The 27476-nt window shown below is 37.5% G+C and overlaps 3 protein-coding genes across 5 annotated transcripts; all 3 read left to right on the top strand.

Moving 5' to 3' along the window:
- The first annotated feature begins 4365 nt into the window (after nucleotides 1-4365).
- Nucleotides 4366-14655, top strand: LOC106301042 (acetyl-CoA carboxylase 1-like). The gene is made up of 32 exons (XM_013737348.1): nucleotides 4366-4663; nucleotides 4755-5095; nucleotides 5172-5378; nucleotides 5576-5737; nucleotides 5809-5901; nucleotides 6002-6097; nucleotides 6180-6353; nucleotides 6442-6535; nucleotides 6620-6798; nucleotides 6868-6918; nucleotides 7038-7077; nucleotides 7178-7302; nucleotides 7391-7507; nucleotides 7582-7656; nucleotides 7727-7783; nucleotides 7865-7969; nucleotides 8076-8162; nucleotides 8240-8431; nucleotides 8516-8704; nucleotides 8771-8881; nucleotides 8977-9066; nucleotides 9160-9336; nucleotides 9828-9908; nucleotides 10000-10122; nucleotides 10205-10453; nucleotides 10527-10840; nucleotides 10945-11173; nucleotides 11255-11550; nucleotides 11644-11860; nucleotides 11940-12116; nucleotides 12196-14322; nucleotides 14394-14655. The coding sequence occupies exons 1-32, from the start codon at nucleotides 4366-4368 to the stop codon at nucleotides 14448-14450; spliced, it is 6930 nt and encodes a 2309-aa protein (XP_013592802.1). The 3' UTR covers nucleotides 14451-14655.
- Nucleotides 14656-22058: 7403 nt separating this feature from the next.
- Nucleotides 22059-25068, top strand: LOC106300046 (probable protein phosphatase 2C 13). 3 transcript variants are annotated; one of them, XR_001261952.1, is made up of 3 exons: nucleotides 22059-22387; nucleotides 23038-24143; nucleotides 24450-25068. XR_001261952.1 is itself a non-coding variant. In XM_013736097.1 (2 exons), exons 1-2 carry the CDS (start codon nucleotides 22247-22249, stop codon nucleotides 24016-24018), a joined length of 1122 nt encoding a protein of 373 aa, XP_013591551.1. In that variant the 5' UTR covers nucleotides 22059-22246; the 3' UTR covers nucleotides 24019-24435. The 3 variants fall into 3 exon arrangements, 1 of the variants encoding a protein (XP_013591551.1); XR_001261953.1 differs by lacking the exon at nucleotides 22059-22387 and adding an exon at nucleotides 22418-22567; XM_013736097.1 differs by lacking the exon at nucleotides 24450-25068 and having other exon boundaries at nucleotides 23038-24435.
- LOC106300045 (dihydrolipoyl dehydrogenase 1, mitochondrial) lies at nucleotides 24917-27190 on the top strand. Its single transcript, XM_013736096.1, has 3 exons — nucleotides 24917-25296; nucleotides 25615-26875; nucleotides 26947-27190. Exons 1-2 carry the CDS (start codon nucleotides 25024-25026, stop codon nucleotides 26863-26865), a joined length of 1524 nt encoding a protein of 507 aa, XP_013591550.1. The 5' UTR covers nucleotides 24917-25023; the 3' UTR covers nucleotides 26866-26875; nucleotides 26947-27190.
- The last annotated feature ends 286 nt before the right edge of the window (nucleotides 27191-27476 follow it).

Raw genomic sequence — 27476 nt, 5'->3', positions numbered from 1 at the left:
GACGTCAAAAAATGAAGGTGGAAATATCTTCTTCAGATTGCACAATATGATCAGAATGTTCTCATGAAGTTGTTCGATGACTTCTTCTTTGAACGTACGTGTGCTAAGATCTCTGAAGAAGGCTCTGATGGGTGTATATTGCAAAAGTAACCCAATTAATAACATTTCATAACATATGTACTTATATTATAAATTGATATTTACCTGCAATTGCTTCATGAACGTTTGTTGGAAGGAGCTCGGCAAAAACAAATGGAAGTATTCATTGCATAAACACATGACAATCATGACTCTTCATTCCTGAGAACTTTTGACCTCGTTCAACACATCTTGACATATTAGAAACATAACCATTAGGGAACTTAAGTTCTGATGCAACCCAGTCAAACAAAGTTGTTTTGGCTTATGATGACAACTGAAAGATAGGAACATGAACGTTTCCATTGTTCTTGATATGTAACTCATTTCTTGAGAAATTATCCGGTAAGTCCATCCTTAACTTCTTGTTATCTTTTGTTTTCTCAGGGACATTCAGTATTGTATTCATGATATTGTCAAAAAAGTTATTCTCTATATGCATCACATCCAGGCTGTGACGTAAAAGAAGATTCTTCCAATAAGGCAACTCCCAAAATATATTCTTCTTATGCCGATTAAGCGCCACACCATACCCATAAGACATATTTCCACGAACATGCCAGTTCCTCCACACTTAATTGTTTCCTGAGCTCCGTAATAATCAATGTTCGCTTCGATCTGTTGGCCGGTGAGATATGTAGGAGGACTGTCTCTGACAACTCTTTTGTACCTAAACAAAGTCTTATTTCTTCTGTACGGATGAGAAATGGGAAGAAACCGACGATGACAATCAAACCAACAACTCTTCCTACCATTATTTAGTTAAAAAGCATTCGTCTATCCAAGACAATATTGACAAGATAATCTTCCATGTGTTCTCCAACCAGACAACATCCCATAAGCAGGAAAGTCACTTATCATCCACAGCAGAACTGCTCGCATCGTAAAAATTGTTTTTCAACGAACAATCATACCCCCTCACCCCTTATGACCACAACCCCTTTAGCTCTTGTATCAATGGTTGAAGAAAAACATCTAGCGACCGTTTTGGATGCTTCGGCCCATGGATTAATATGGTTAAGAATAGAAATTCTTGTTCCATGCAAATTTCCGGCGGCAAATTGTACGGCGTAAGAATGACTGGCCACAAAGAATATTGTCTCCCAGACATTTCAAATGGACTAAATCCATCGGTGCATAACCCAAGATAGACATCCAAAATATTTCTACTGAAATCTGGGTGTACCTTGTTGAAATGTTTCCACGCTCTTGCATCTGATGGATGAGCGACCTCGCTATCCCTCTGGACATGTTCGGCATGCCACCTCATCGATGCAACAGTCCTCTCAGATTGATATAACCTTTTCAACCCGTCTGTAATTGGTAGGTACCACATCCTTTGGTGCGGTACCCTATTCCTCCCACGTCCTTGCGGTTTGAATCGTGGTTTCTTGCAGAATCGCCACTCTTCTAGCTTCTCATCATCTTTCCAGTAGATCATGCAGTTGTCGATGCAAACATCTATCATCTTCGAAGGCAACCCAAGACTATAAACCAATTTCTGAATCTAATAATAAGATTCAGCAGACACATTGTCTTCTAGTAAATACTCTTTAAACAACTCCGCCCATGTATCCATACAATTCTCAGGTAAATTATGATCCATTTTAATATTCATCATCCTAGCTGCTAGAGACAATTTAGAGAGACCTTCTCTACAAGCAGTGTAGATTGGTTGATTTGTAGCATCTAGCATTTCATAAAACATTTTTGCATCCAAATTAGGTTCTTCTACATTTCCAGTTCCATCAGCTATTGTTGTAGTTGTTTCTAAAAATGCATCAGTAATCATGTCTTGAACCCTATCATGATCTACCATTTGATCTTCTTGATGATAATTATATTCATTATGAAAATGATTCGGTTCTTCATTATTACCAACATCCTCAAAATTATTATTCCTACTACTAGCTTCATTTCCACCATAACCCTCTCCGTGTTGATACCAAATATAATATTGTGGTGTAAATCCTATGTTTACTAAATGCTTCCATACAGTTTCACTACGTGCAAATTTTGAATTCTTGCATTTCCGACAAGGGCAGAACATCTTACCGCTTTCCTGCGTGATCGGTGTAGAGCCCGCCTGGTACATGAATGTCTCTAACCCGCTCAGAAATGCATTCGTCACTCACCCTTCCGAATCTTTATTGGAATACATCCAACTCCGTAACTCGTAAATATTACCGCCATCCGCCAATTTTTTTTAAGAATTTTTTTTCGGAATTTTTTTTGGAAATTGTTTTGGGAATTTTTTTTTATAATTTTTCTGGAATTTTTTTTTTCTCAAAACTTTTTTTTTTCCTTTGTGTGTTGTGAGAGAGTGAGTTGTGAGAAATGACATATATATAGAAAAAATTTCGAGTTTGGTAAATGAAGTATAGCAATGATTTTACTAGGAAAATTTTATTAGGGTTTTACATCTCTCTTACATCGGTTTTACAAGGAATTTACAACGAAATTAGGCAATTCAAAGCGCATTGAATACACGTTTTCACCAATAAATAACGGTAACATGTTTCATCGTAATATCCTCGTAAATTTACGATGAATATTGTTCGCGACGTACTTTCGTCGTAAATGTACAAGGTATTTACGACGAAACTTTTTTCTTGTAATTTTACGTCTACGTTACAATGAATTTCTATTTCGTCGTAACATCCTCGTAAACTACTCGTAAGTTTACGAGGAAATAATTTCCTCGTAACTTTTCGTCGTTACGGAAACGTTTTCTTGTAGTGAGAGAATACACTAATTTTTATCAAATCTTTATTATTCAACATCATTAATTTTTATATATACTTTAGTCACATTAAAAAATTCCGTAACTATTATTTAATGAAAGAATAAAAAACATTATTAATAAATTTATGGTTAGTTTAATAAAAAGTTTATTATATATTTAGATGAACCAACATGTTTCTCTAAGAATTCCAAAACTCATTGTGGTGATGACACATGGCTACCCTAAATGTTGTAATAATTCTCTTTTAATATATATATGGGATATAATTTTAGCGAATCAAATTATATATTGTAATGACTTCTAATGAATTATATATCTTCCTATGTTTTCATGTCATGGATACACAGAGAAAAATTAATATGGGTGTGGACAACATTGGAATAGCATTCACTCATTTTGAAACCCGATCCACACCCGCGGTCGAACCGGTAAACCTGGTGACCCAGAAAAAATTTGGTTTGGGTTTAGTGAAAAATCCAATTTTTAGAAACCCGTAAAAACTCAGTAAAACAAGGAACCTGATACCGGTTGAACCACCAGTTGAACCAATAAATAACTTTTACTTCTTTTTTGAGTTTTTAATTATGTTTTTAGATTATATTTTATATTCTAAATTTCCAATTAAGAAATTAGGTGCTGACAAAAAAAGATGTTAAATTTTCTCTTTTCAATTTTATATTTGTGATTTTAGATTTTGATGAAGATTTTACTATGCCACCTGAAGAAAATGAAGTGTACGGTGGTAGAGAGAACCAAAATTAGTTGATGTGATTTGGTGTTAGTTTATTTCTGTTATTGACAATTTATTACAATGATCTTTTACTTTTGATTTATTTTGTATTTAAAGTTTAATTTATTATTCACATTAAACATTTAAATATTTATAAATTTTATGTCTTGATTTTTTTATATATCGTAACTCTTACTTTGTTAGAGAAAATTTTAAATAGTCTAAACTATTTTTTTTGATATTTTGTATGTCAAATGAAAATAAAAATTTTAAAACTAAAATTAAGTATTTTCTAAATGTTTTTAAACATAAAATATATACATATCCAAACTATTATTTTATGTTTAAAAAATATTTAAAAAATATTAAATTTTCGTTTATATATTTTTATTTACATAGCTGATATATTATTATATAATAAAATTAATTCATTTATTAACCCGCGGTTAATCCGCGGTCAATCCAGTGATCCAGCAACCCGGTAAATCGTCTGGTTCAGTGTCCAGGTCGGATTTAAAAATATTGGGTCAGACCAAATCAAATTATACTTTTTTCTTGGTTTAGAATATATTTGAATCGTAGATTTAGTGCTGTCTAAATATTAGGAAAGTTATTTTATATCTTTAAAATGAAAAGATTTAATGTGGAGGGTATTTGAGTATTTTTACAAGGTTCTAGGGTTAGCTGAGTTTTCTACAACACTATTCACGGTCATTTTGGTCTGGCTTGGTTGCAAAGTTTTCTGTCAAACATGGAGATGAGAGCTTTGGTTTCGTGTTCTGCTGCCGGAAATGGAGCTTCTGATCGGTTTAGACTCTCCAATGTTTCACCATGGATCACATCTGCTCGTGGTGCAAGTGGCAGTGACTCCCCAGCCACAGTGAAGCTGAGAAGCAGCTCTATGATTAGAGCTTTCAAAGGAGTTTCGATTTACAAAAACAAGACCAGAAGAAATGTTCTGTCTCAAAGGAACAAACAGTTCCGTCCTATGGCCTACTTAGGAAGGAAGGACTTGAGCAGCCCTGATCCGACCTCCTTCTGCGATAATGGTTTGCTTTATTATTTTTGCATTTTATTTAAAGTCGTATTCATATCGATGAACTAAGCAAATCGTAATATTTTTGCATTTTATTTTTACAGATATATCTGAACCTCAAGGGACCGGATCAATTAATGGGAATGATCATAGTGCTGTAAGAGTGTCTCAAGTCGATGAGTTCTGTAAGGCTCATGGTGGAAAAAGGCCAATCCATAGCATTTTGGTTGCTACCAATGGAATGGCAGCTGTCAAGTTGATACGGAGTGTTAGAGCATGGTCTTGCCAAACATTTGGCTCGGAAAAATCCATATCATTGGTGGCCATGGCGACTCCTGAAGACATGCGGATCAATGCAGAACATATCAGGATCGCTGATCAGTTTATGCAAGTCCCGGGTGGAACGAACAATAACAATTATGCTAATGTTCATCTTATTGTAGAGGTGAGTGCAACTTTGTGCGAGCTACCTTTTTTTTTTTTTTTTGCTTTAGTCTCCTAATACAAATGTAAATATGCAGATGGCTCAAGCAACAGGTGTGGATGCAGTTTGGCCTGGTTGGGGTCATGCATCTGAAAACCCTGAGTTACCTGATGCATTAAAGGCCAAAGGAGTCATATTTCTTGGTCCTACAGCAGCCTCAATGTTAGCATTAGGCGATAAGATTGGTTCGTCCTTGATTGCACAAGCTGCTGATGTACCTACTCTGCCATGGAGTGGTTCCCATGTAAGTGAAGCTGAACTTGCTTACCAGAGACTGATGAAAAACATTCGCCTTAGGTCTCCAATTTTTTTGAAAAACATTACATACATAGGCTCCCAAACATTTGCTTTAGGTCTCCAAACTATTGAAATCTTTATTAAATCGCCTAGAGCCCCCAAAATATTTATATAAAAGTGCTGATCAGTTCTGATGTTTTCCAGGTTAAAATACCTCCTGGTAGCAGCTTGGTAACGATCCCCGAGGAGATGTACAGGCAAGCTTGTGTCTACACTACCGAAGAAGCGGTTGCTAGTTGTCAAGTTGTCGGTTATCCGGCAATGATCAAAGCTTCGTGGGGTGGTGGTGGTAAAGGCATTAGGAAGGTAACCTAGTGTAGGTAATGCCTTTGGAGTGTCACTTTGAAAGTGTGCTTACTCTGCATTCATTTTCTTAGGTCCACGATGATGATGAGGTTAGGGCTCTATTCAAGCAAGTTCAAGGCGAGGTCCCAGGCTCGCCGATATTCATAATGAAGGTTGCTTCACAGGTATGTATGGCAGATTTACATAAAAAAAATAGATCACTTGATGGAAGCACACAGCTGATGTGCATTGCTTTTTTTTTTTTCTCTTTATTAAATTTTGTAGAGTCGGCATCTAGAGGTGCAGCTGCTCTGTGACCAATATGGAAATGTTTCAGCTTTGCATAGCCGTGATTGTAGCGTCCAGAGAAGACACCAAAAGGTTTGTTATCAATTGATCTAAATTGTTAAGACCACCTATGATTGCTTGACTTATTACTTTATTGGGTTTTGTTATCACACAGATCATCGAGGAGGGTCCCATCACTGTGGCTCCCCGAGATACCGTGAAGAAGCTGGAGCAGGCAGCTAGAAGGTTGGCTAAGAGTGTTAACTATGTTGGAGCTGCTACTGTTGAGTTTCTCTACAGCATGGACACTGGGGACTACTTCTTCTTAGAGCTTAACCCTAGGTTACAGGTTTGTTTCCTTCAAAAGGTTCCAGTTTATTTCTAGGAAACGTTTGGTCTTTTGAAAAGTAAAAAAAAAAACTTGTTTTGAGGGTTAGGTCGAGCACCCTGTAACCGAGCGGATCGCTGACATAAATCTTCCAGCTGCCCAAGTTGCTGTCGGTATGGGAATCCCTCTCTGGCAAATCCCTGGTATGCTTATTTACCCAAAAAGGCAGCGATTCCTCCTTTCTAGTCCCCCATATGCGTATTGTAATGGACTTTAATATATCTCAGAGATAAGACGGTTCTATGGTATAGAACAATATGATTCGTCGAGGACAACATCTTTGCTAGCCTCCACTTTTGATTTTGATAAAGCTGAATCTGTAAGGCCAAAAGGTCACTGTGTCGCTGTCCGGGTGACAAGCGAGGATCCTGATGACGGGTTTAAACCCACCAGCGGTCAAGTGCAGGTAAAAACGGTAGCTGTCGAATGAAAATGTGAAAATGTCTATGGTAACACTCTTATGAACTTGTGACAGGAGCTTAGTTTTAAGAGCAACCCAAATGTGTGGGGGTACTTCTCTGTCAAGGTATACATACATACATGTCTATAGATGCTCTTCTGTATTATATCTTTAGTCTTTTTTTTTTGAAAAAAAATCCTCATGTCTTCTTTAATCTTTTACAACTTCAAATTTTCTTTTTACAGTCTGGTGGAGGCATCCACCAGTTCTCAGATTCTCAGTTTGGTAAGTTTAATGTAATTTTTTTTGCATGCTAGGTCAGTTATATTCTTGAGTTTTTAAAAAAAAATACAAATTTAAACTTGTTTTAAAATCTTCAACTCAGGACATGTTTTTGCATTTGGGGAATCCAGAGCCATGGCAATAGCAAATATGGTTCTTGCGCTGAAAGAAATTCAAATTCGTGGAGGAGTTAGGACCAACGTTGACTACACCATTGACCTTCTACATGTACGCTTCCCTTCTTCCTAGTCACACTCTGTGTTTACAGAAAAAAATGCACTCTCTGACAAGGATCATCATGCCAATTGTTGATCAGGCTTCTGATTACCGGGAAAACAAAATTCACACTGGTTGGTTGGACAGTAGAATTGCTATGCGGGTCCGAGCAGAGAGGCCTCCGTGGCACCTCTCTGTTGTCAGCGGGGCTCTCTATGTAAGTTTCTCAGAGATCAGAGTTTTCTTGTAAAAAGTTTGTATGGTGACACAGAGGATGTTTTATTTGTCCAGAAAGCATCAGCGACTGGTGCTGCCGTGGTCTCGGATTACATTGCTTATCTTGACAAGGGGCAAATTCCCCCAAAGGTATTAAATTATCTGCTCTCTTGCTGGTGATCTTTTATCTTACTTTTTTTTTTTTTTTTTAAAACTGCAGCATATATCTCTTGTGCATTCTCAAGTGTCTCTGAACATTGAAGGAAGTAAATATACGGTATGTTTCTAGTGCCCAATTAATTCTACTTGTCTGCATTTCTTCTGCCATATTAAATTGCGAACATAAATGTTTCTCTAGGTTGATGTGGTCCGGAGTGGATCAGGAAGCTACAAGCTAAGAATGAACAACTCAGAAGTGGCTGCAGAAATACACACTCTACGTGATGGAGGTTTGTTGATGCAGGCAAGTTTCATACTAACAAAACAGAAGCAACATATGTCACACCACATATATTAACTGCCTTTCAGAATCTCACCTCCAGCCCGTTGATTTTCACTGTCTATTGCAGTTGGATGGTAAAAGCCATGTTATATATGCACAGGAAGAAACCTCAGGCACCCGTCTTCTGATTGACGGCAAAACTTGTTTACTTCAGGTTTCAAATTGAATTTTTTTTCTGTCTTACCTTACTACCTCACATTTATCTGAAGTCTCTTTTTTGGCTTTATTCAGAATGAACACGACCCTTCAAAATTAATGGCTGAGACACCGTGCAAGCTAGTTAGGTATCTGGTTTCAGATGATAGCAGCATTGATGCTGATACACCCTATGCAGAGGTTGAGGTCATGAAGATGTGCATGCCGCTTCTTTCACCTGCGTCAGGAGTTATCCATTTTAAAATGTCAGAGGGACAAGTCATGCTGGTAAAATGCTGCTACTTTAGTTACGTACAAATAGATTTTGTTGACTTTTTTTATTTATCAACTCATCCATTATTTTTCTTGCAGCCTGGTGAACTTATAGCCAATCTTGATCTTACTGATCCTTCGACTGTAAGAAAGGCCGAACCCTTCCATGGTCGCTTCCCAAGATTAGGGCTTCCAACGGAAATTTCTGCTAAAGTTCATAAGAGATGTGCTGCAACTTTAAATGCTGCTCGCATGATTCTTGCCGGCTATGAGCATCAAGTAGATGAGGTAAAACACCGTTCGATCCAACTTTCTTAAGATTATTTCTGGCGCTTGAGATTGTTCATAATGCAGGTTGTTCAAGACTTGGTTTCTTGCCTTGATAGCCCTGAACTCCCATTCCTTCAGTGGCAAGAGTGCTTTGCAGTTCTGGCGACACGGTTACCAAAAGATCTCAGAATCATGGTAAACACTTATTAATATGTTATCCCATTCTTGCATTATTTGTTTTTTAGTTTTAAGACTTTTAATAGTGTTTCTCTTTGAAAATTCTATATCAGCTAGAATCAAAGTACATGGAATATGAGTGTATCTCCAGGAACTCCTTGACCGCAGATTTTCCTGCCAAACTTTTAAAAGGCATTCTAAAGGTGATTGATTGACCTGTTTATTTCTTCCAATATTTGAGATCCTATGATCCTGTTGTTACTCTGAACTAACTCGGTCACCATTTGTTGAGACAGGCTCATGTAGCATCTTGTGATGAGAATGAGAGAGGTGCCCTTGAAAGGCTCATTGAACCATTGATGAGCCTTGCAAACTCTTACGAAGGTGGTAGAGAAAGTCATGCCTGTGCTATTGTTCGTTCCCTCTTTGAGGAATATCTATCAGTAGAAGGATTATTCAACGATAACATGCTGGTAATATATATATATATATATATATATATACGAAAAAGACAAAAATAGCACTAAATCAAGTTTTTGTTCCCAAACTAGCACTCAAGGTCAAAAGTCACAAAATAGCACTTAATATTTTATCAAAAGTCACAAACTTAGGGTTCAGAGTTAAAGGGTGGAGTTTAGGATTTAGAATTTAGGATTTAGGATTTAGGATTTAGGATTTAGGATTTAGGATTTAGGGTTTAGGATTTAGGGTTTAGGGTTTAGGGTTTAGGGTTGAGAAATGAGGTTTTGGGGATAAGATTTCAAATTTTGAAAAATAAAAAAATTAAAATTTTCAAAAGATAAAATGCTATTTTGGTCATTTTAGTTTGCTGCTTTTGTGATATAAACTTAGAAATGTGCTATTTTGGAGATTCGACCTATATACATGGTTCAATTTGATTTATATACGGCTTTGTGGTTGCTAGCTATGTCTGAGGAGTCATTTTTATCTTTCTTTTCTACAGGCTCATGTTATAGAACGTATGCGTCAGGAATACAAGAAAGTAGATCGGTCGAAGATTGTGGATATAGTGCTGTCACACCAGGTCCGTGATTATCCTTCTCAGACCAGGTTTCTACTGTCTTCATCACACTATGTCATTGAATTGGGTATGCTACATCTATTATTCTTTTCAGGGCCTAAAAAGCAAAAACAAGCTCGTTCTCCGACTCATGGAGCATTTTGTTTATGCTAATCCTGCTGTGTACAGAGATAAACTTGTCCGATTCTTGACACTTAACCATACTAACTACTCTGATGTGAGTTTAGTTTCCTTGTGTGATATAATAATATATTGTGTGTGTAGTGTACCTTTAACTGATGATCAATTTGTGTGTGTAGGTGGTGCTCAAGGCGATTCAATTACTCGAACAGAGAAAACTAAGTGAACTTCGTTCTAGCATCCTGTCGGAGTTAGAAATGTGTGCAGAGGATGGGGAAAATATGGATACTCCCAAGAGGAAGTGTGCCATGGAAGATCTTGTGAGCGCACCTTTAGCTGTTGAAGATGCTCTCGTGGGACTATTTGACCACAGCGACCGCACACTTCAAAGATTAGTTGTTGAGACTTATATTCGCAGATTGTACCAGGTTCTACTTCATTCTTTTGCACCCTTATTATTATTATTAAACACTTCATATTAACTTGTATCTTTGTCATTAGCCCTACGTCGTTAAAGAAAGCGTGAGGATGGAGTGGCACCAATATGGTCTTATTGCTTCCTGGGAGTTTCTAGACGATCTTATGGAAAGAAAAACCACTGACTCAGATGATGACCAAGAGACATGTGAAAAAGTTTTTGTTGAGAAGCGTAGAAAGAAAAAAAAGGGGTTTATGGTTATAATCAAATCGCTGGAGTTTTTGCCGAATATAATAAGTGCAGCACTGACAGAAACAAACCACAGCGACTATGAATCTCCTTTATCTGGCAATATAATGCACATTGCTATTGTGGGCATGAGTCTTCTTCAGGACAGGTACTTGACACAAGCCTCTGACGTTTTCAAACTAAGATAGGTGCTAGATATATCGTCAAACCATATCTGTTAACGCTGCTGCTTTAATTTGTTCGCCTTATTAGTGAGAATGAGGAACAAGCTCAAGAAAGAGTGGACAAAATTCTCAAAGAGGAAGAAGTAAGTTCGAGACTCCGTTCTGCAGGTGTCGGTGTGGTAAGCTGTATAATCCAGCGGGATGAAGAACAAACGCCTATTAGACATTCGTTCCATTGGTCGATGGAGAAACAGTATTATGCAGAAGAGCCGATGCTGCGCCATCTTGAACCTCCTCTTTCCATATACCTTGAGTTGGTATGAATGAAACGTTAATAAAATTCTTGTTTGACAAGCATTCTGTATTCATGATCGTTTTTACTGTTTTGTCCGACGCAGGATAAGCTGAGAGGATATGAAAATATACAATATACCCCTACACGAGATCGTCAATGGCATCTGTATACTGTCACAGACAACAAGCCGGTGCCAGTCAGGAGGATGTTCCTGAGATCTCTTGTTCGACAAGGGCAGGATAACCAACTTAGCCAAACACTTGTTAGATCTTTGAGGGATGCGATGGAGGAACTTGAACTGAATGCCCATAAGGAGGATGCTATGAAACCAGACCACGCACATATGTTTCTTTGCCTATCTCGTGAACAGCAGATTAATGATCTTATGCCTTACCCCAGGTCTGCGATGCTAGCTGTGTCCTTGAGAACTTTATGTTATCAGACCTTATGGTAACAACTAACAATATTCATATTCATTTTTGTTTCTCACAGGAGAGTTGACGTGAATGCGGCGGAGGTTGAAGAAACTACAATGGAGATGATGTTAGAAGAAACAGTAGGAGAGATACACAAGTCAGCTGGAGTGAGAATGCATAGGTTGGGTGTGTGCGAGTGGGAAGTGCGCCTGCGGTTGGCGTCCTCTGGACTGGCTAGTGGCGCTTGGAGGGCTGTGGTTGCCAACGTGACAGGCCGTACATGCACTGTCCATGTAAAAGTTCTCCTTCCTTACATTATATTTGATTGTACAAACAATACAGATAGTAACCTGCTGTTATTTGATGTTTCAGATATACCGAGAAGTTGAAGCGACTGGGGGAAACAGTTTAATTTATCAATCAATAACCAAGAAGGGACCTTTGCATGGAACCCCGATCAATGATCAATATAAGCCACTGGGACATCTTGACAGGCAACGACTAGCCGCAAGGAGGAGTAACACTACTTATTGCTATGATTTCCCTTTGGTTAGTTACTGAATTCATAAGATCACACATTTTGGCGTGTACTCTTTTGTCCACTTACCTTTGTTCTTTCTGTTTTTAGGCATTTGAGACAGCCTTGGAAGAGTTGTGGGAGTCACAACACCCGGGAGTTAAGAAACTTTATAAGAATACTCTGATCAATGTTGAAGAGCTTGTACTCTCTACTCCAGAAGGTTCTCTTATTCCGGTTAAAAGATTACCGGGTCTCAACGACTGTGGAATGGTGGCATGGACCCTAGAGATGTCGACTCCTGAGTTTCCAAAGGGACGGAAAATTATCATAGTCGCCAATGACGTCACCTTCAAAGCTGGGTCTTTTGGTCCTAGAGAGGACGCGTTTTTCCTCGCTGTGACTGAGCTCGCTTGCGCCGAGAAACTTCCCTTGATTTACTTAGCAGCAAACTCTGGCGCCCGGCTAGGGGTAGCTGAAGAAGTCAAAGCCTGCTTTAAAGTCGGATGGTCGGATGAAGTTTCCCCTGAGAATGGTTTTCAGTATATATACCTAAGCCCTGAGGATCATGCAAGGATTGGATCATCTGTCATTGCGCACGAAATAAAGCTGCCCAGCGGGGAAAAAAGGTGGGTCATTGATACAATCGTTGGTCAAGAAGATGGTATTGGCGTAGAGAATCTAACGGGAAGCGGGGCAATAGCGGGTGCTTACTCGAGGGCGTACAAGGAAACTTTTACTTTAACCTTTGTCAGTGGAAGAACGGTTGGCATTGGTGCTTACCTTGGCCGCCTGGGTATGCGGTGCATTCAGAGATTAGACCAGCCTATCATTTTGACTGGCTTTTCGACGCTGAACAAGTTACTTGGGCGTGAGGTCTACAGCTCTCACATGCAGCTCGGCGGCCCCAAAATCATGGGCGCAAATGGTGTTGTTCATCGTACAGTCTCAGATGATCTAGAAGGCGTGTCGGCGATTCTAAACTGGCTGAGCTACGTTCCTGCTCACGCGGGTGGCCCTCTTCCTCTTCTCGCCCCTTTAGATCCACCGGAGAGAACTGTGGAGTACGTCCCGCAGAACTCTTGCGACCCGCGAGCTGCTATAGCTGGGGTCAATGACAAGGCCGGTAAATGGCTTGGCGGTATCTTTGATAAAAACAGCTTTATCGAGACTCTGGAAGGCTGGGCGAGGACGGTTGTGACCGGTAGAGCTAAGCTCGGGGGAGTACCTGTTGGAGTTGTAGCAGTTGAGACGCAGACTGTGACGCAGATTATTCCAGCGGATCCTGGACAGGTGGACTCGCACGAAAGAGTGGTTCCGCAGGCAGGGCAAGTCTGGTTCCCTGGCTCAGCAGCCAAGACGGCTCAAGCGCTCATGGATTTCAACCGGGAAGGGCTTCCGTTGTTTATCCTAGCGAACTGGCGAGGGTTTTCAGGCGGGCAGAGAGATCTTTTCGAAGGGATACTCCAGGCTGGTTCAGCTATCGTCGAAAGTCTGAGAACGTATGGGCAGCCTGTGTTTGTGTACATCCCCAAGATGGGAGAGCTGCGAGGTGGAGCGTGGGTGGTTGTTGATAGCCAGATTAATTCGGATTACGTTGAAATGTATGCTGACGAAACTTCACGTGGGAATGTGCTCGAGCCCGAAGGGATGATAGAGATCAAATTTAGAAAGAGAGAGATGTTGGAGTGCATGGGAAGGTTGGACCAGAACCTGATCAGTCTCAGAGCAAAACTGCAAGACGCCAAACAAAGCGAGATGGACCTTATCAAGCAACAGATCAAAGCTCGGAAGAAGCAGCTTTTACCGCTTTACATCCAAATCGCCACCAAATTTGCGGATCTTCACGACACTTCCATGAGGATGGCAGCAAAAGGAGTGATCAAATGCGTTGTGGATTGGAGCGGTTCGCGATCCTTCTTCTATAGAAAGCTCATTCGGAGAATTGCGGAGAGCTCCCTGGTGAAACACGTAAGAGAAGCTTCTGGAGACAACTTATCGTACAAATCTGCAATGGGTTTGATTAAGGATTGGTTCTGCAAATCTGATGTTGCAAAGGGGAAAGAAGAGGCTTGGACAGACGACCAAGTGTTCTTTACATGGAAAGACAATGTTGGTAACTACGAATCCGAGCTCAGCGAGTTGAGAGCACGTAAACTGCTGAATCAACTTGCGGAGATTGGGAATTCATCTGATCTGCAGGCTCTGCCCCAGGGACTTGCCAATATTCTACACAAGGTAAAAACCATTTTTTGAATTCTAGAATTGTGTGTGTGTTGTGGAGGCCTGAGTGAATATGTGCGATGCAGGTGGAGCCTTTGAAAAGAAAAGAGCTAGTGGATGCTCTAAGAAAGGTGTTGAGTTGATATATCAAAGGGGTTTATAGCTTGTGCCCCCCAATAAAGTCTTTGGAATTGAAGTTAGAGCACCGTTAGCCTAGAGACCCTAAATGAATCAAGAGACCTTTTTTTTTTAATACTTTTTAATTGTAAAAGTGAATTAAGAGACTGGATTAAGAGACCTGAAAATTTAAGTGCTTCAATGCAAGTCTCTTAACTAAGGGTTCTTAAATTTTTTTAAAAAAAATTAAACACCAATTTTTTTTTATATTTCTTATTAAACTTAAACTTTTCTTTAAAACTTAAAATATAACATTTTAAACACTGATTTTAAAATAAAAACATAAAAACAAAGGTAAGTGTTTAAAAGTAAACTTCATAATTAAAACTCAAGTCATGACTAACCAATGTGTTTATTTGTATGTCAATAGGTAAGTGTGGATTATCTTACAAAACCACTTATAGTTTTCAAGGAAATGAATAGAATCCTCAAGCTAGGAGGACTCGCTCTAATGAGGTTGGTTCTCTTTTAACACAAACCTGCCAAGTCTTGTGGATTCTCAAACCGATCACTCCCTCTCTTGTCTTTACCTCTGCAGCTTCTCCAACCGTTGCTTCTTCACTAAAGCAATCTCGATATGGACATCGACTGGTGACGCAGATCATGCTCTCATTGTTGGATCATACTTTCACTATGCTGGCGGATATGAACCTCCTCAGGTATATTTATATACCATCAATACACCTTCTATTAGAAACCCTCTTTATAGAGAATCATTTTCAACTTGTGATCAACTCAGGCGGTTGATATATCTCCAAATCCAGGACGTTCGGAATCCAATGTACGTTGTTTACTCCAGAAAACTCCCAGTGGCCTAAACGTTGAGATCCAAACGTTGTATACACATAAAGGAATGTAATATTCAATTAAGATTACTTGGGAAACCAGGTTTATATAGAATATTTAACTCTCTCAACACCAATATTCATTGCGAACAAGTTTATCCAACACTTGAAGCTCAAGACAAACATGTCACTTACGTGTTGATCAACACCAGTTCTGTAACACAAGACAGACGCATACAAGAGCTGGTTTAGGGGAAAATAATTAATTTGAAACTCTGAAGCATAAAGACCAATGTGGACTGTGAAGCAAAGGGAATGTTGCAAAACTTGAAGAAAAAATAAATACAAAAAATAATATCTCAATTAGAGAAACTGTATCTTCTCAGTTACAGCTGCAAGTTTGAAGTTCTGCTTCTTTTTGAGGGAGCTTCAACGCTTTGTAGTGTTGAGTTCTTGAAACCTTGGAGTGCTGACCATCCAAAGAATAGCTTAGCTTTATTCCGGCGACGGTTTCGAATGAACAAACCATTGTTCTTGAGTATTGTCCATCGTCCCTCTACAGAAGTAGAGTATTTTCGACCAACAGAAGATGCAGTCGGACAGTCGACTCTATCTCCGCTCCAGAAATGTACCGCAGCAATTCGTCAATTGGCGTATGGTGGTGTAGGTGATACAGTTGACGAATATGTACGACTTGGTGAAACAACAGCTCGAAAATGTTTTTTTCGCTCTTTTGGTTCTGGAAAAAGATCAGGATTTTCCAAAAAATCATCAAATATGTTATCAAAATCATCATCATCATCTTTGTGGTAATGATAATGGGAAGAAGAAGCCATTTAAAATTTTAAAAGAAAGAAAATGTATTTAAAGTGAGCATACGAGTGATGATTTGAATATATGTTATGAGAGAAGATGATGAAGTATTTATAGAAACTAAAAAATGTATCTTGTGATATTGGAAGTATATATCTTGTGATGGCATCTTGTTTTCTTGTGGAAGAAACAAACAACCCATGTGACTCTTGAGTATATCTTGTGATACTATAGTACATCTTGTGATAATAACAAACAAACAACCCATGTAAATAGCATGTGAGTCTTGAGTAGCCTGTGATATTTTGGTTATTTTTACTACCAGCAAACGAGAAAGACATGTTCATCTTTCTTTACACTTCTAACATAAGACATAGAGTTCATTTACACTTTTAACATTAGACATAAGAGTTCATTAAGACATCCGATTCATTACACATAAGACATAGAAAGAGTTCAAATCCATTACAAATTACACATGAGTTCAAATCCGACACAAATTACTCATGAGTTAACATGAGTTCAAATTACACAAAGCCGAGAAAGTCTTCAAAGAGTTCAAAGTCGAGAAAGAGTACAAATCCATTACAAATTACACATGAAACTAAAACCATAACTCATTTGATTTACTTAAACATGAGAAGCATTCCTATTAAAACTAATATGAAAACCATTACACCAACTAAGTATTCAAAGCCATTGGTAAACCTTGATTTCTTCTTAGCTAACTCACACACCATCTTCTCTACCGTATCCAGTTTCTGCTGAGTCTCATAGTCACTCAACAAGGCTAGAGCTTCTACCTTTTCAGCCAATTGAAGCGTGTGTATATCCCTGGCTCTCATCTCCTCCATAACCGCCACATCCCACCATTTCCATACACGGCACTCTCCATCATCAACATTATCACAAGTGTAGTATCTTCTTCCAGGATCATTTCTAGTGTAAGATGTGGCTAGAACAGGTTGACTACCACAGTAGCATGTCTGCGGAAATTCAAACTCAACCTCGGGTTGAGGAGGATACTGAACCGGCTCACCATAATTGTACCTTATCTCAGCTTGGTCTCGACGTATAAGATCTTTTGTCTCGCTGTAGATACTGTCAGCTGTCTCCCCACCATACTCCTCTGATTCAGAAAGCTGGCTATAGCTATAGTCATGTCCCATGTTCAGCTACTAGTAACAACTATTGGAGTTCAAGTGAAAGTGAATTACCTTGTACTTTCGACGAAATGGTTCTTCTTCTTTGACTTGTTAATTATCCGGGTTATTGAGGGCCAAACGAACCTCACCTAATAGCAGACTCACAATCAAACGAAAAAACAGATATCAGTTTCATCAAATAAGTAATGATTTTGCAAACAATATACCACAAATAATCACACAGAACAATATATTTTACAACTTCACCATACTCTCTCACAGACTAGAAAGACAATAATATATTTTCAAAACCCTAAAGCTACACTAGTTTTCACTATATTTTACGCAAACACCAAACAGACAATCAGACACGGCAATCATAACCAAATATCAACACATATCACAAAGACGATTCAAAATTTTGAAAACCCTATATCTAAAGCGACAACAAAATCCTCATCCAAGGAAGTAGATCGACAACGACAACAAAATAGATACAAATACTTAATACGGTGGAGGAACACATACCTTCTTCACCTTCGTATTCAGTAAAACGCTGTCGGTGAGACAACAGATCCTCTGTACTGCGTTTGAAATCAAGGAGAGGAGAACCGTCGAGACCGAAGCGCCGTCGAGACAGAAGCCCCGGCGAGAGAGAAGCGACGTCGCGAGAGAATCGCCGTGGAGAGAGATCCGCCGTCGAGAGAGACAACAGATCCTCTGTACTGCGTTCGAAATCAAGGAGAGGAGAACCGTCGAGACCGAAGCGCCGGCGAGACAGAATCCCCGGCGAGAGAGAAGCGACGTCGCGAGAGAATCGCCGTGGAGAGAGATCCGCCGTCGAGAGAGAATCGCACTGTCAATCGCCCTCGCGAGATAACCGACACACACAAACTGAAAGACGGACTCAATTCGATTTTTCCCTAAAAATCATCGGCCATTCCCAACCTGACACGTGCCTCCTAAGGACGACCACCAACACATCTTAACTAAGGGACATCCCAAATATAATTCAGTCTTTTTGATTTTCTTTTCGGCCCAATAATGTTATGGACGCGGTACTTGGACCGCGATAATGTTGCTTTAAGCCCCCTAATTAAAGGACGGTTCTTCACTCAATAGATAACTAGATGTTTTGCCCGCAAATGAGGGCATAATTCTTTTATACATATTTATTAATAAATATACTATTAATCTAAAGATCAAAAATTTTAAATCAAACAATAATTTATATTATTTTTATGAATCTTTCAGTTTCTTAAATTTTTAAAAATTTTATTGATTTAAAAACATTATATTTGAAAAACAACTTTGATATTTTTATTTTAAAATATATTTCAACTTTGATATTTTTATTTTAAAATATATTGTTATCCTTGACCAGTTTTATCATATTGATTTATAAACAATTGTTTAAATAAAATATAAATTTTAATATAAAGTGATGTTATTAAAACAAATTCTTGGAATTACCAAAACCTACAAAATCACAAAATAAATTAAAGTACAAAAATATTAAACTGAAACCAACTTTACATATTATATTTATCAAAGTAAATAAAACTATTGACATACGTATGATTATGTTGTGAAACACCTACCATTATAACTGAATAAACACTCAAACATAGTAGACATGTTGACAAACAAAACATTAATATGTAATAATATAAGATAAGAACATTTCCTATCTATTGTTGTATCTATTTCTAATAGTCAATCTCTTTGGTTTTTCCTTTAAAATGTAAATTCTTATTTTCCTATAATATAATTTATTTATCATAAAATAATAATTTATTATTTTCAAAAGGTTTTTCAAATTTCAAACTTTAATAATTATAACAAAAAAAATCATTTTCTAAAATATGGATTTTATAAAAAAAATATAATCACATTTTCCTTTACTTAATAGTCTTTTAAAGAAATTTAATTTTTAAAAAGTTATAATTATGTGAATTCTTGAAAAAATAAAAGTAAATATAGTTAATTTGAAATTTTTCTGTATATAAGATATTTGTTGTAAATAAAAAAATATATATTTTTGAAAATATTCTCTTTTGGAGGCAGATAATTTAAAATTTTAAAGATAATTCCATTTAAATATTTATAAAAACCAAAACAAATAAATATTAAATTTAAAATTAAATAAAAATTAATTTTATTCTTGCGATTTAATAATAAGAATAAAAATTAAAATACCACGACAAAATCACGTTAATTAACAACAAATATAAATCAAATTTACTGTTATTGATTATATATCTCTTTTTAATATTTTAATACTAAAGTAAATTTAATTATTTAGAAAAGTTCCATCACATTTTAGGTTTACAAACAAATATAAATCAATTTTTAGTTATTTTATAAACCTATTTTAATATTTTAGTATAATGATAAATCTAATTATTCTATGTGTATATATACTACTAATTATAAAATTAACGAATAAGAAATAAAAATGAAGATAAACACAATATAAATACATGAAATTATCTTTTATTTTTATTCACGTTTTCCATTTATTTTTCGATAATTTTTCAATATTATTTTTTTAATTAGTTAAATAATGAAAAAATAATGACTTAGTTAAAAATATGGAGAAGATGACAAATAAGCAAATTCACTTCTCAAATAATAATATAGATTTTTTTTTTAATTCTAAAAACACGAAATACTAACCCTAAAAAACGGCGATAATCCTGCCCTTAGTTGATTGAAACAAGATTTTTCTTTGAAATTGCTTGTCGTTTATTTGTTGAAATTAATATGTATTTTGGTTATGATGAACCGCCTTATAAGTAATTTTCTGTTATTGTTGTTCGACACAATTTATTTTACTGATTTTTAAACGCATTTCGAAATTTAAAAAGAAAATATGAAAAAGTATTTTTTGAAAAATTGAATTGTTTTTTAAAAAATTATTATAAAAGATTTGAATTTGAAAACATATATTCAGAAATACTTTTTAGTTTTAATTCATATTTCTATTTATTTAAATAAATATAGTTCTATTAATATAAATAATTATTTAAATATATAATAAATAATTAAAATAAAATAGTTTTTAAAATAGTTTTGAATTATATGTTTTCAAATTCAAAATTTTTATAATAATTTTTTAGAATTTTTTTCAATTGTTTTTTCATATTTTCTTTTTTAATTTTGAAAATTCTTTTTTGATTTTCAAAATTTTATTTTCATTTTGAAATTTTAATTTTTTAAGAACACAATAACAATAATTTAGGTAAATAAACACAATTTTCTTAGAATTTATATATATTTTGTGGAACTAATTCTAGATAATTAGAAATATATGAACAAAATATATTAGATATAAGTAAGACACAATAGCTAACACAATCAATAACCCGATGTGGCACAGTGGTTGAATGCATGGTTCAATATGGGCTGAACTCAGGTTTTATGCCCCCAATGACAAATTAAAATTATTTGTATTGTTTTTTTATTTATTAAATAAAATATAAAAGCCACGTCAGCATCCGTTACTATTTGATCAACGGAGACATGATCAATGTATGGGTAAACCTAAATATTTTTGTCTATATATGATATTTGAATATATTTTGTGTTGAGATATGTTTTATCACAGAATTCGTGTTTATATACTGATCGGGACTGCAACCCTATATTGATGTATGAATATGCAGATTTCCGTACATCGCAATGGAAATGAGGTAATGCTTATTTTCAGTGGGCCTATCTAAATTCTGGCCCAAACTTAAGAAAGATATACGTTTGTCAGTGTTGAACCACACATCTGACATTCTCTCTAACCATTTGAAATGTCTATAATCACAGGGAATAAGGTAATGGTTACTCCAACATCAATCCAAACTTCTCATAAACTAAATTCAAACCTCTCATAAACTAAACCCTAAATAATAATCATTAAACCCTAAAAATAAATATAAATCCTAATCCAAATATCAATAGTACGTGAGAAACTGAATGGTATGGAATAACTAAATAGAATATTAATATTTTTTGATAATCCAGTATCCGACCACTTTGCGTGATCGACTAGCCTACCGGGCCGAAGCCCAAGCCATTACAGGATTTTTAAGCGTCCACTTAAGGACCCCTGGTTACGCGAAGTGGTCTGGAGGGCGAGAGGCAGTCCATGTAAATACTCCTCGTGGCCGGGGCTCGAAGTCGGGTGGCGGGCACCTCAGCCGAGGTTCCTTTACCACCAGACTACGAGATCCGGTTAAATAGAATATTAATATGGATCTCGTGTCCGTGATTATGGCGGATGTATGGCGGGGTGGTGGTTATGGAGAAAACAATTATCCTGGTTATGAAAGAATCGGTGTTCTTGGATATAGAAGAGGCGATGGTTTTTCATAACAGAGATGGTGTTGCCATGAAGACGATTATGATAGCAAAGACTGATAGTAATAGAGTCGGTGATAATAATTAGGGAAGAAAAAAGTTATAGTTTACTCGAAGAATAATAAAACAAAAGAAAAATAAATAATTATGAAGGATAATATAGTATATATTGTAGGAATGCCAATTTTTTTTTTTTTTCAATTTAATTTTATTTTGAAATCTGAAAATATTTTTGAAATTATTTTTGAAATTATTTTTGAAATTCTTATTTTAAATTTTAATTATTATTGAAAAAAGAATGCTAACCCCCACCTTTAATAAACAAAACTTAAATCAAGGTTACTTTTTAAAATTTTAATTAAAATTTTGGTTATTTTAACCCTTATCTATTATATTTATAATAAAAAAAATTGTAGCGCTATCCTAAAAACTTTTTTCTATTTATTATTGTTATTAGTTATGGGCATCTGTGAATACAGTCCATACAGTATATACAAATAAACATCGAACACAGAAACCAAACCCTAAATTCAATTCTCTCCTTTGTTCTTTATTCTTTTGCGCGAATTTCGATTGCGTCCAAACAAAGCGTCGTCGATATCGCCTTTCGGTGGATTTCGCAATCAGATCTGCTCAATTTTTGATTATAAGACGTGAAGAGACGTCATGATTCTGAGTCAGCCTGAGATCAGGGTCCTCGACGTTAAGTGCCATATCTCCTCTGCGAAAGAGCAGAACAATTTTCGAGTTTCTGAGTCTGTGCGTGCCGAGGTTTCGGATTCCGCTGAAACGCCTCGATTCGAATCGGTATGTGTTTAGGGCTCTCGATCTGAATCTGTTAATATCTATTTGATTGGGTTTCCAAGATTCATCTGCTGTTAATAGATTCTTCCTCAAAATTGGGTTTTGATTCGCTTAGATTGCGAGTCAACGGTTAGGTTTTGAGATGAGATCTTCCCTTGATGTCCTGCTAATGATCAATTTTGCGTAAGGGCTCATTCATATTGGGTTTGTTTTTTTTTCTTCTTCTTCTTCTGTAGCATTAGATGATTAGCTTATCTCCTTTTAGAGAAAAGTTATGCCTTTGATTTACCGTGAAGACTGTTAATTTAGTTGTTAATGAATATTTGTGTTAACATTGTTGCAAGGACAATTTGATTGTCCTTTCAATTGTTTATTACGTCTCTAATTAAGGCTGTTAATTAGCCGTGAAGGGATCTCATTGTTGTAAGCACGACTTGATTGCCTTTTTAATTTTTGATTATTTCTCTAATTAAGACTGTTAATTAAGCTGTTAATGGTTCTCAGTGTTTACATTGTTACAAGGACTTACTTGGTTGCCCTTTGAATTGTTGATCATTATCTGTTCTGTTGAATTAGTTTTGTGAATTTTCTGTTTTTTTTTTTCTGTGAATATTATAAGCAGTAATACTAACAGTTTGAATTTATGTTAACAGGGCATGAGTTTTGCGACTACTAGCATTGAAGAGCCCACCATTGAGTTTTTCCCAACTATACGTTCAGGGAGCTTTGCTGACATTCGGGGCCGAGAGACCATGGAGGATGAACACATCTGCATAGACGACTTATCAGCTCAGTTTCGATCCGTCAACTTCTCTTTACCAAGTGCTTTCTATGGAGTCTTTGATGGCCATGGCGGACCTGAGGCGTCGCTTTACATGAAGGAGAACTTGACGAGACTGTTCTTCCAAGATTCTGTATTTCCGGAGATGCCCTCCGTTGCGGACAACTTTTTCTTGCAAGAACTTGAGAACTCTCACCGGAAAGCTTTTGCTTTGGCTGATCTCGCCATGGCTGACGAAAGCATTGTCAGTGGTTCATGCGGGACAACCGCCTTGACCGCTCTCATTGTCGGACGACATCTTCTGGTCGCTAACGCTGGAGATTGCCGTGCAGTGCTATGCCGGAGAGGAGTGGCTGTTGACATGTCTTTCGATCACAGGTCAACATATGAGCCTGAGCGTAGGCGAATAGAGGATCTAGGAGGGTACTTTGAGGATGGGTACCTCAACGGGGTCCTTGCTGTCACACGTGCCATTGGGGACTGGGAGCTCAAGAGTCCTTTCACTGGCTCCTCTTCGCCTCTGATTTCAGACCCAGATATTCAACAGATTGTTCTTACAGAGGACGACGAGTTCTTGATTTTGGCATGTGATGGTATATGGGATGTATTGTCAAGCCAGAATGCAGTGAGTAACGTAAGACAAGGACTGAGAAGGCACGGAGACCCGAGACAAAGCGCAATGGAACTTGGGAAAGAAGCAGCAAGGCTTAACTCATCAGATAATCTGACGGTTGTGGTCATCTGCTTCTCCTCGGTTCCGTCTCCACCTCAACAACCGCAGAGGAGAAGGTTAAGGTTCTGTGTTTCTGATGAAGCTCGAGCTCGGTTACAAGCGATGCTTGGAGGCGACTGAAGCCTGTCTTTTTTGGCAGTATATATAAAGAGTGATCGGTTTTAGACCGGTCCAGTGATTATTTCTCTGATTTGTGATTGGTTTCAGTGAGTTCAAAATAAAAGGACTTTTACAGAGGTAGAGAGGTAAGGACATGTTTGTAATGTTGGTTGGTCATTTTTGATTCATCTGTTTATTAGGTTGTTTCAGAAGAGAGAATGCTAGAGAAAAAGCAACCTGAAGTTTTGTTAGGATTATTGAAACAGAAGCACCAAATTGGTGAATGAGTATTTCAAGTTTTGAACTTTGTTCTTTTTGAGGATTAGTGATGTTTAGCCATTTGATGTATTAAGGATTTTTATTTTTTTTAGTTTTAAGTATTTGAATATGGATTTGTGATGTACCCATTATTGTTTTAAGGATTTCTCATTCAAGTAAGTTTCTGAATTTAGGTTTTGTCTGAGAACATGAGGATTGTATCTTTGGTACATGGTTCCAACAAGAGAGAGTAATTGAAGAATCTCTCTCCCATATCTGTGGAAGTTGAGAGTGTATGTGTGGACTGTGGAAGAGTTTGGGGGTTTATCTGAAAAGTTTCAATCCTAACCTTATGTCATTGCTTCTCATCATCTCTATCTTTATCTCTTTATCTTCTTTTCCTCCATGAATCTTCATGTCCATATATTTTCTACTTTTTAAAATATTTGTCCGTCTTTTTATGAATGAAAATGAAGCAAAAAATGATTCAAGTATTTATTTTGATAATTTTGCAAATAATTTTCGAATATTTCGTGGTACATGAGATTCTGGAAACTAAAGTATGTACTGAACCAACAGGTTGATAAATTTTCCATAATTCAGAGGAATTATTCTCATAATATATGGTCAATTGTGGAAATATTTAATATTATTTGTGATTATAAAAATAAAAAAGGTCTGAAGCCTCTCTCTCTCGCTTTATACATTTCGCCGGCTCTGTTCATCTCTACAAAGAGCCAACCAAGTTTCTCTCTCTCTAACAAAAAAATGGCGATGGCGAATTTAGCAAGAAGGAAGGCTTATTTTCTCACCAGAAACGTAACTAGCTCTCACACTGACGCTCTTAAATTCTCCTTTTCCCTCTCCCGTGGCTTCGCGTCATCGGGATCTGATGAGAACGACGTGGTCGTCATCGGCGGCGGTCCCGGCGGTTACGTGGCGGCGATCAAGGCGGCTCAGCTTGGTCTCAAAACCACGTGTATCGAGAAGCGCGGCGCGCTCGGTGGCACTTGTCTCAACGTCGGGTGTATTCCCTCGAAGGTCAATTTCGATTAATCTCCTCTCGATTTTCAATTGAATCCTTGTTTGTTGCTAGTGATCATCACTGAGATTCGATCTATATGTTTCCTGGATGAATCAATTAGAGAGTTAATTACTGTGATTATTTGGCCTAATCCCATGGCGAATTTGGCTTTTAAGCTTTGGCTTGTGATGATTTGTAGCTCAGTTAGCAAAATTTGGTTATCTGATTGTTTGGAGCTTTTCGTTTGATCTGTGATGATGTTATTAGCTTCTGCTGAAGGGGAAGTTAATCCGAATGTCTATTTTTTTTTTTTTTGGCCTTTTCTTATGTATTAGGCACTTCTTCACTCTTCACATATGTACCATGAGGCGAAACACGCTTTTGCTCACCATGGTATCAAGTTGGCTTCTGTTGAGGTTGATCTTCCTGCTATGTTGGCTCAGAAAGATAATGCGGTCAAGAACCTCACTCGTGGCATTGAGGGTTTGTTCAAGAAGAACAAAGTCACCTATGTCAAGGGGTATGGTAAGTTTCTTTCCCCTAATGAAGTCTCTGTGGAGACTATCGATGGAGGAAACACCGTTGTGAAGGGCAAACACATCATTGTTGCTACCGGCTCTGACGTGAAATCTCTGCCTGGTATTACAATCGATGAGAAGAAGATTGTTTCCTCGACTGGAGCCTTGTCTTTGTCTGAAGTCCCGAAGAAACTGATTGTGATTGGTGCTGGTTATATTGGGCTGGAGATGGGTTCTGTTTGGGGAAGGCTTGGATCAGAGGTCACGGTGGTTGAGTTTGCTGCCGATATCGTTCCTTCTATGGATGGTGAAATCCGTAAGCAGTTTCAGCGTTCTCTTGAGAAGCAAAAGATGAAGTTCATGCTCAAGACTAAAGTTGTATCCGTGGACGCCTCTGGAGACGGTGTGAATCTCACAGTGGAACCATCTGAAGGTGGAGACCAGACCACACTCGAAGCCGATGTTGTCCTTGTCTCAGCGGGGAGAACACCCTTCACATCTGGACTTGACCTGGAGAAAATCGGAGTGGAAACCGACAAAGGTGGGAGAATTCTGGTGAACGAGAGGTTCTTGACCAATGTCTCAGGCGTGTATGCGATTGGAGATGTGATTCCAGGACCAATGCTTGCTCACAAAGCTGAAGAAGATGGTGTTGCTTGTGTGGAGTTCATAGCAGGCAAACACGGCCATGTGGATTACGACAAGGTTCCTGGTGTTGTCTACACTCATCCCGAGGTGGCTTCGGTCGGTAAAACCGAAGAACAGTTGAAGAAAGACGGTGTGAGCTATCGTGTTGGGAAGTTCCCGTTTATGGCCAATAGTAGAGCTAAGGCCATAGATAATGCCGAAGGATTGGTTAAGATTTTGGCTGATAAGGAGACGGATAAGATCTTGGGCGTTCACATTATGTCACCAAACGCTGGAGAGCTGATCCATGAGGCGGTTCTTGCGATTAACTACGATGCGTCGAGTGAAGATATTGCTCGAGTCTGCCACGCTCATCCCACTATGAGCGAGGCTCTCAAGGAAGCTGCCATGGCCACCTATGACAAGCCGATTCACATCTAAATGCAAACAGGTATGTCACAGTTTGGTTTGGTTTGGTTTGGTTTATTTGGTGTGTTGATTTCTTGTTATGTCCCACCATAGGAGGACCGTAAAGGAGAGAGCCAGCCACCGATGACAAGCCAAATCGATATCTTAACCGGGTTGGATTTGGTTCGGTTTTCTGTGGTTTAGCCTTCACTTTGTCCTTTCATTTTCTGGTGAATTATATTCGTTAGTTTTCTTTACAAATGTTCAGATTCGGGCTGAGGCCTGATCCGTAATAATACTTCTACAGTCACTCTACTCATTTTGGTTTATTGAGTAAACCAAGTTGGTTTTGATTTCTTGCTTCCGGTTCAATTTCCGGTTTACGTTTACCCCCAAATTTTATCACTCGGTTTACATCAATATTTTTCCGTGTACGTTTCACTAGTGCTCGTAGACCACTAAAACGAATATTATTAACTCTATGAAGAATTGATCTTATACATCCTATTAGGAGTGGGCAAAAAACCTGAACCAAATCGATCCAAACCAGACCAAAATGTACGTTTAAACTATTTGGTTAAAGATTTTAGATCTTTAGTTAGATGGCCAGTTTAAGTTAAATCACTAGGATATGTGGTTAATAG

Source organism: Brassica oleracea, chromosome C6, assembly GCF_000695525.1.
Source record: "Brassica oleracea var. oleracea cultivar TO1000 chromosome C6, BOL, whole genome shotgun sequence".
In the NCBI taxonomy this organism is placed as follows: Eukaryota; Viridiplantae; Streptophyta; class Magnoliopsida; order Brassicales; family Brassicaceae; genus Brassica; species Brassica oleracea.
The sequence above is the reverse complement of the archived record's forward strand: the minus strand, read 5'-3'. Positions and strand labels throughout refer to the sequence as shown.

What these genes read in the sequence shown, in the direction of transcription:
- LOC106300046 (XM_013736097.1), top strand. Translation starts at nt 22,247, where the DNA reads ATGATTCTGAGTCAGCCTGAGATCAGGGTCCTCGACGTTAAGTGCCAT. An exon ending in AAACGCCTCGATTCGAATCG is followed by an intron (nt 22,388 to 23,037) that starts GTATGTGTTTAG and finishes TTATGTTAACAG; the next exon opens with GGCATGAGTTTTGCGACTAC.
- LOC106301042 (XM_013737348.1), top strand. Translation starts at nt 4,366, where the DNA reads ATGGAGATGAGAGCTTTGGTTTCGTGTTCTGCTGCCGGAAATGGAGCT. An exon ending in ATATTCGCAGATTGTACCAG is followed by an intron (nt 10,454 to 10,526) that starts GTTCTACTTCAT and finishes CTTTGTCATTAG; the next exon opens with CCCTACGTCGTTAAAGAAAG. An exon ending in GCCGTACATGCACTGTCCAT is followed by an intron (nt 11,861 to 11,939) that starts GTAAAAGTTCTC and finishes TTGATGTTTCAG; the next exon opens with ATATACCGAGAAGTTGAAGC.
- LOC106300045 (XM_013736096.1), top strand. Translation starts at nt 25,024, where the DNA reads ATGGCGATGGCGAATTTAGCAAGAAGGAAGGCTTATTTTCTCACCAGA. An exon ending in TCGGGTGTATTCCCTCGAAG is followed by an intron (nt 25,297 to 25,614) that starts GTCAATTTCGAT and finishes CTTATGTATTAG; the next exon opens with GCACTTCTTCACTCTTCACA.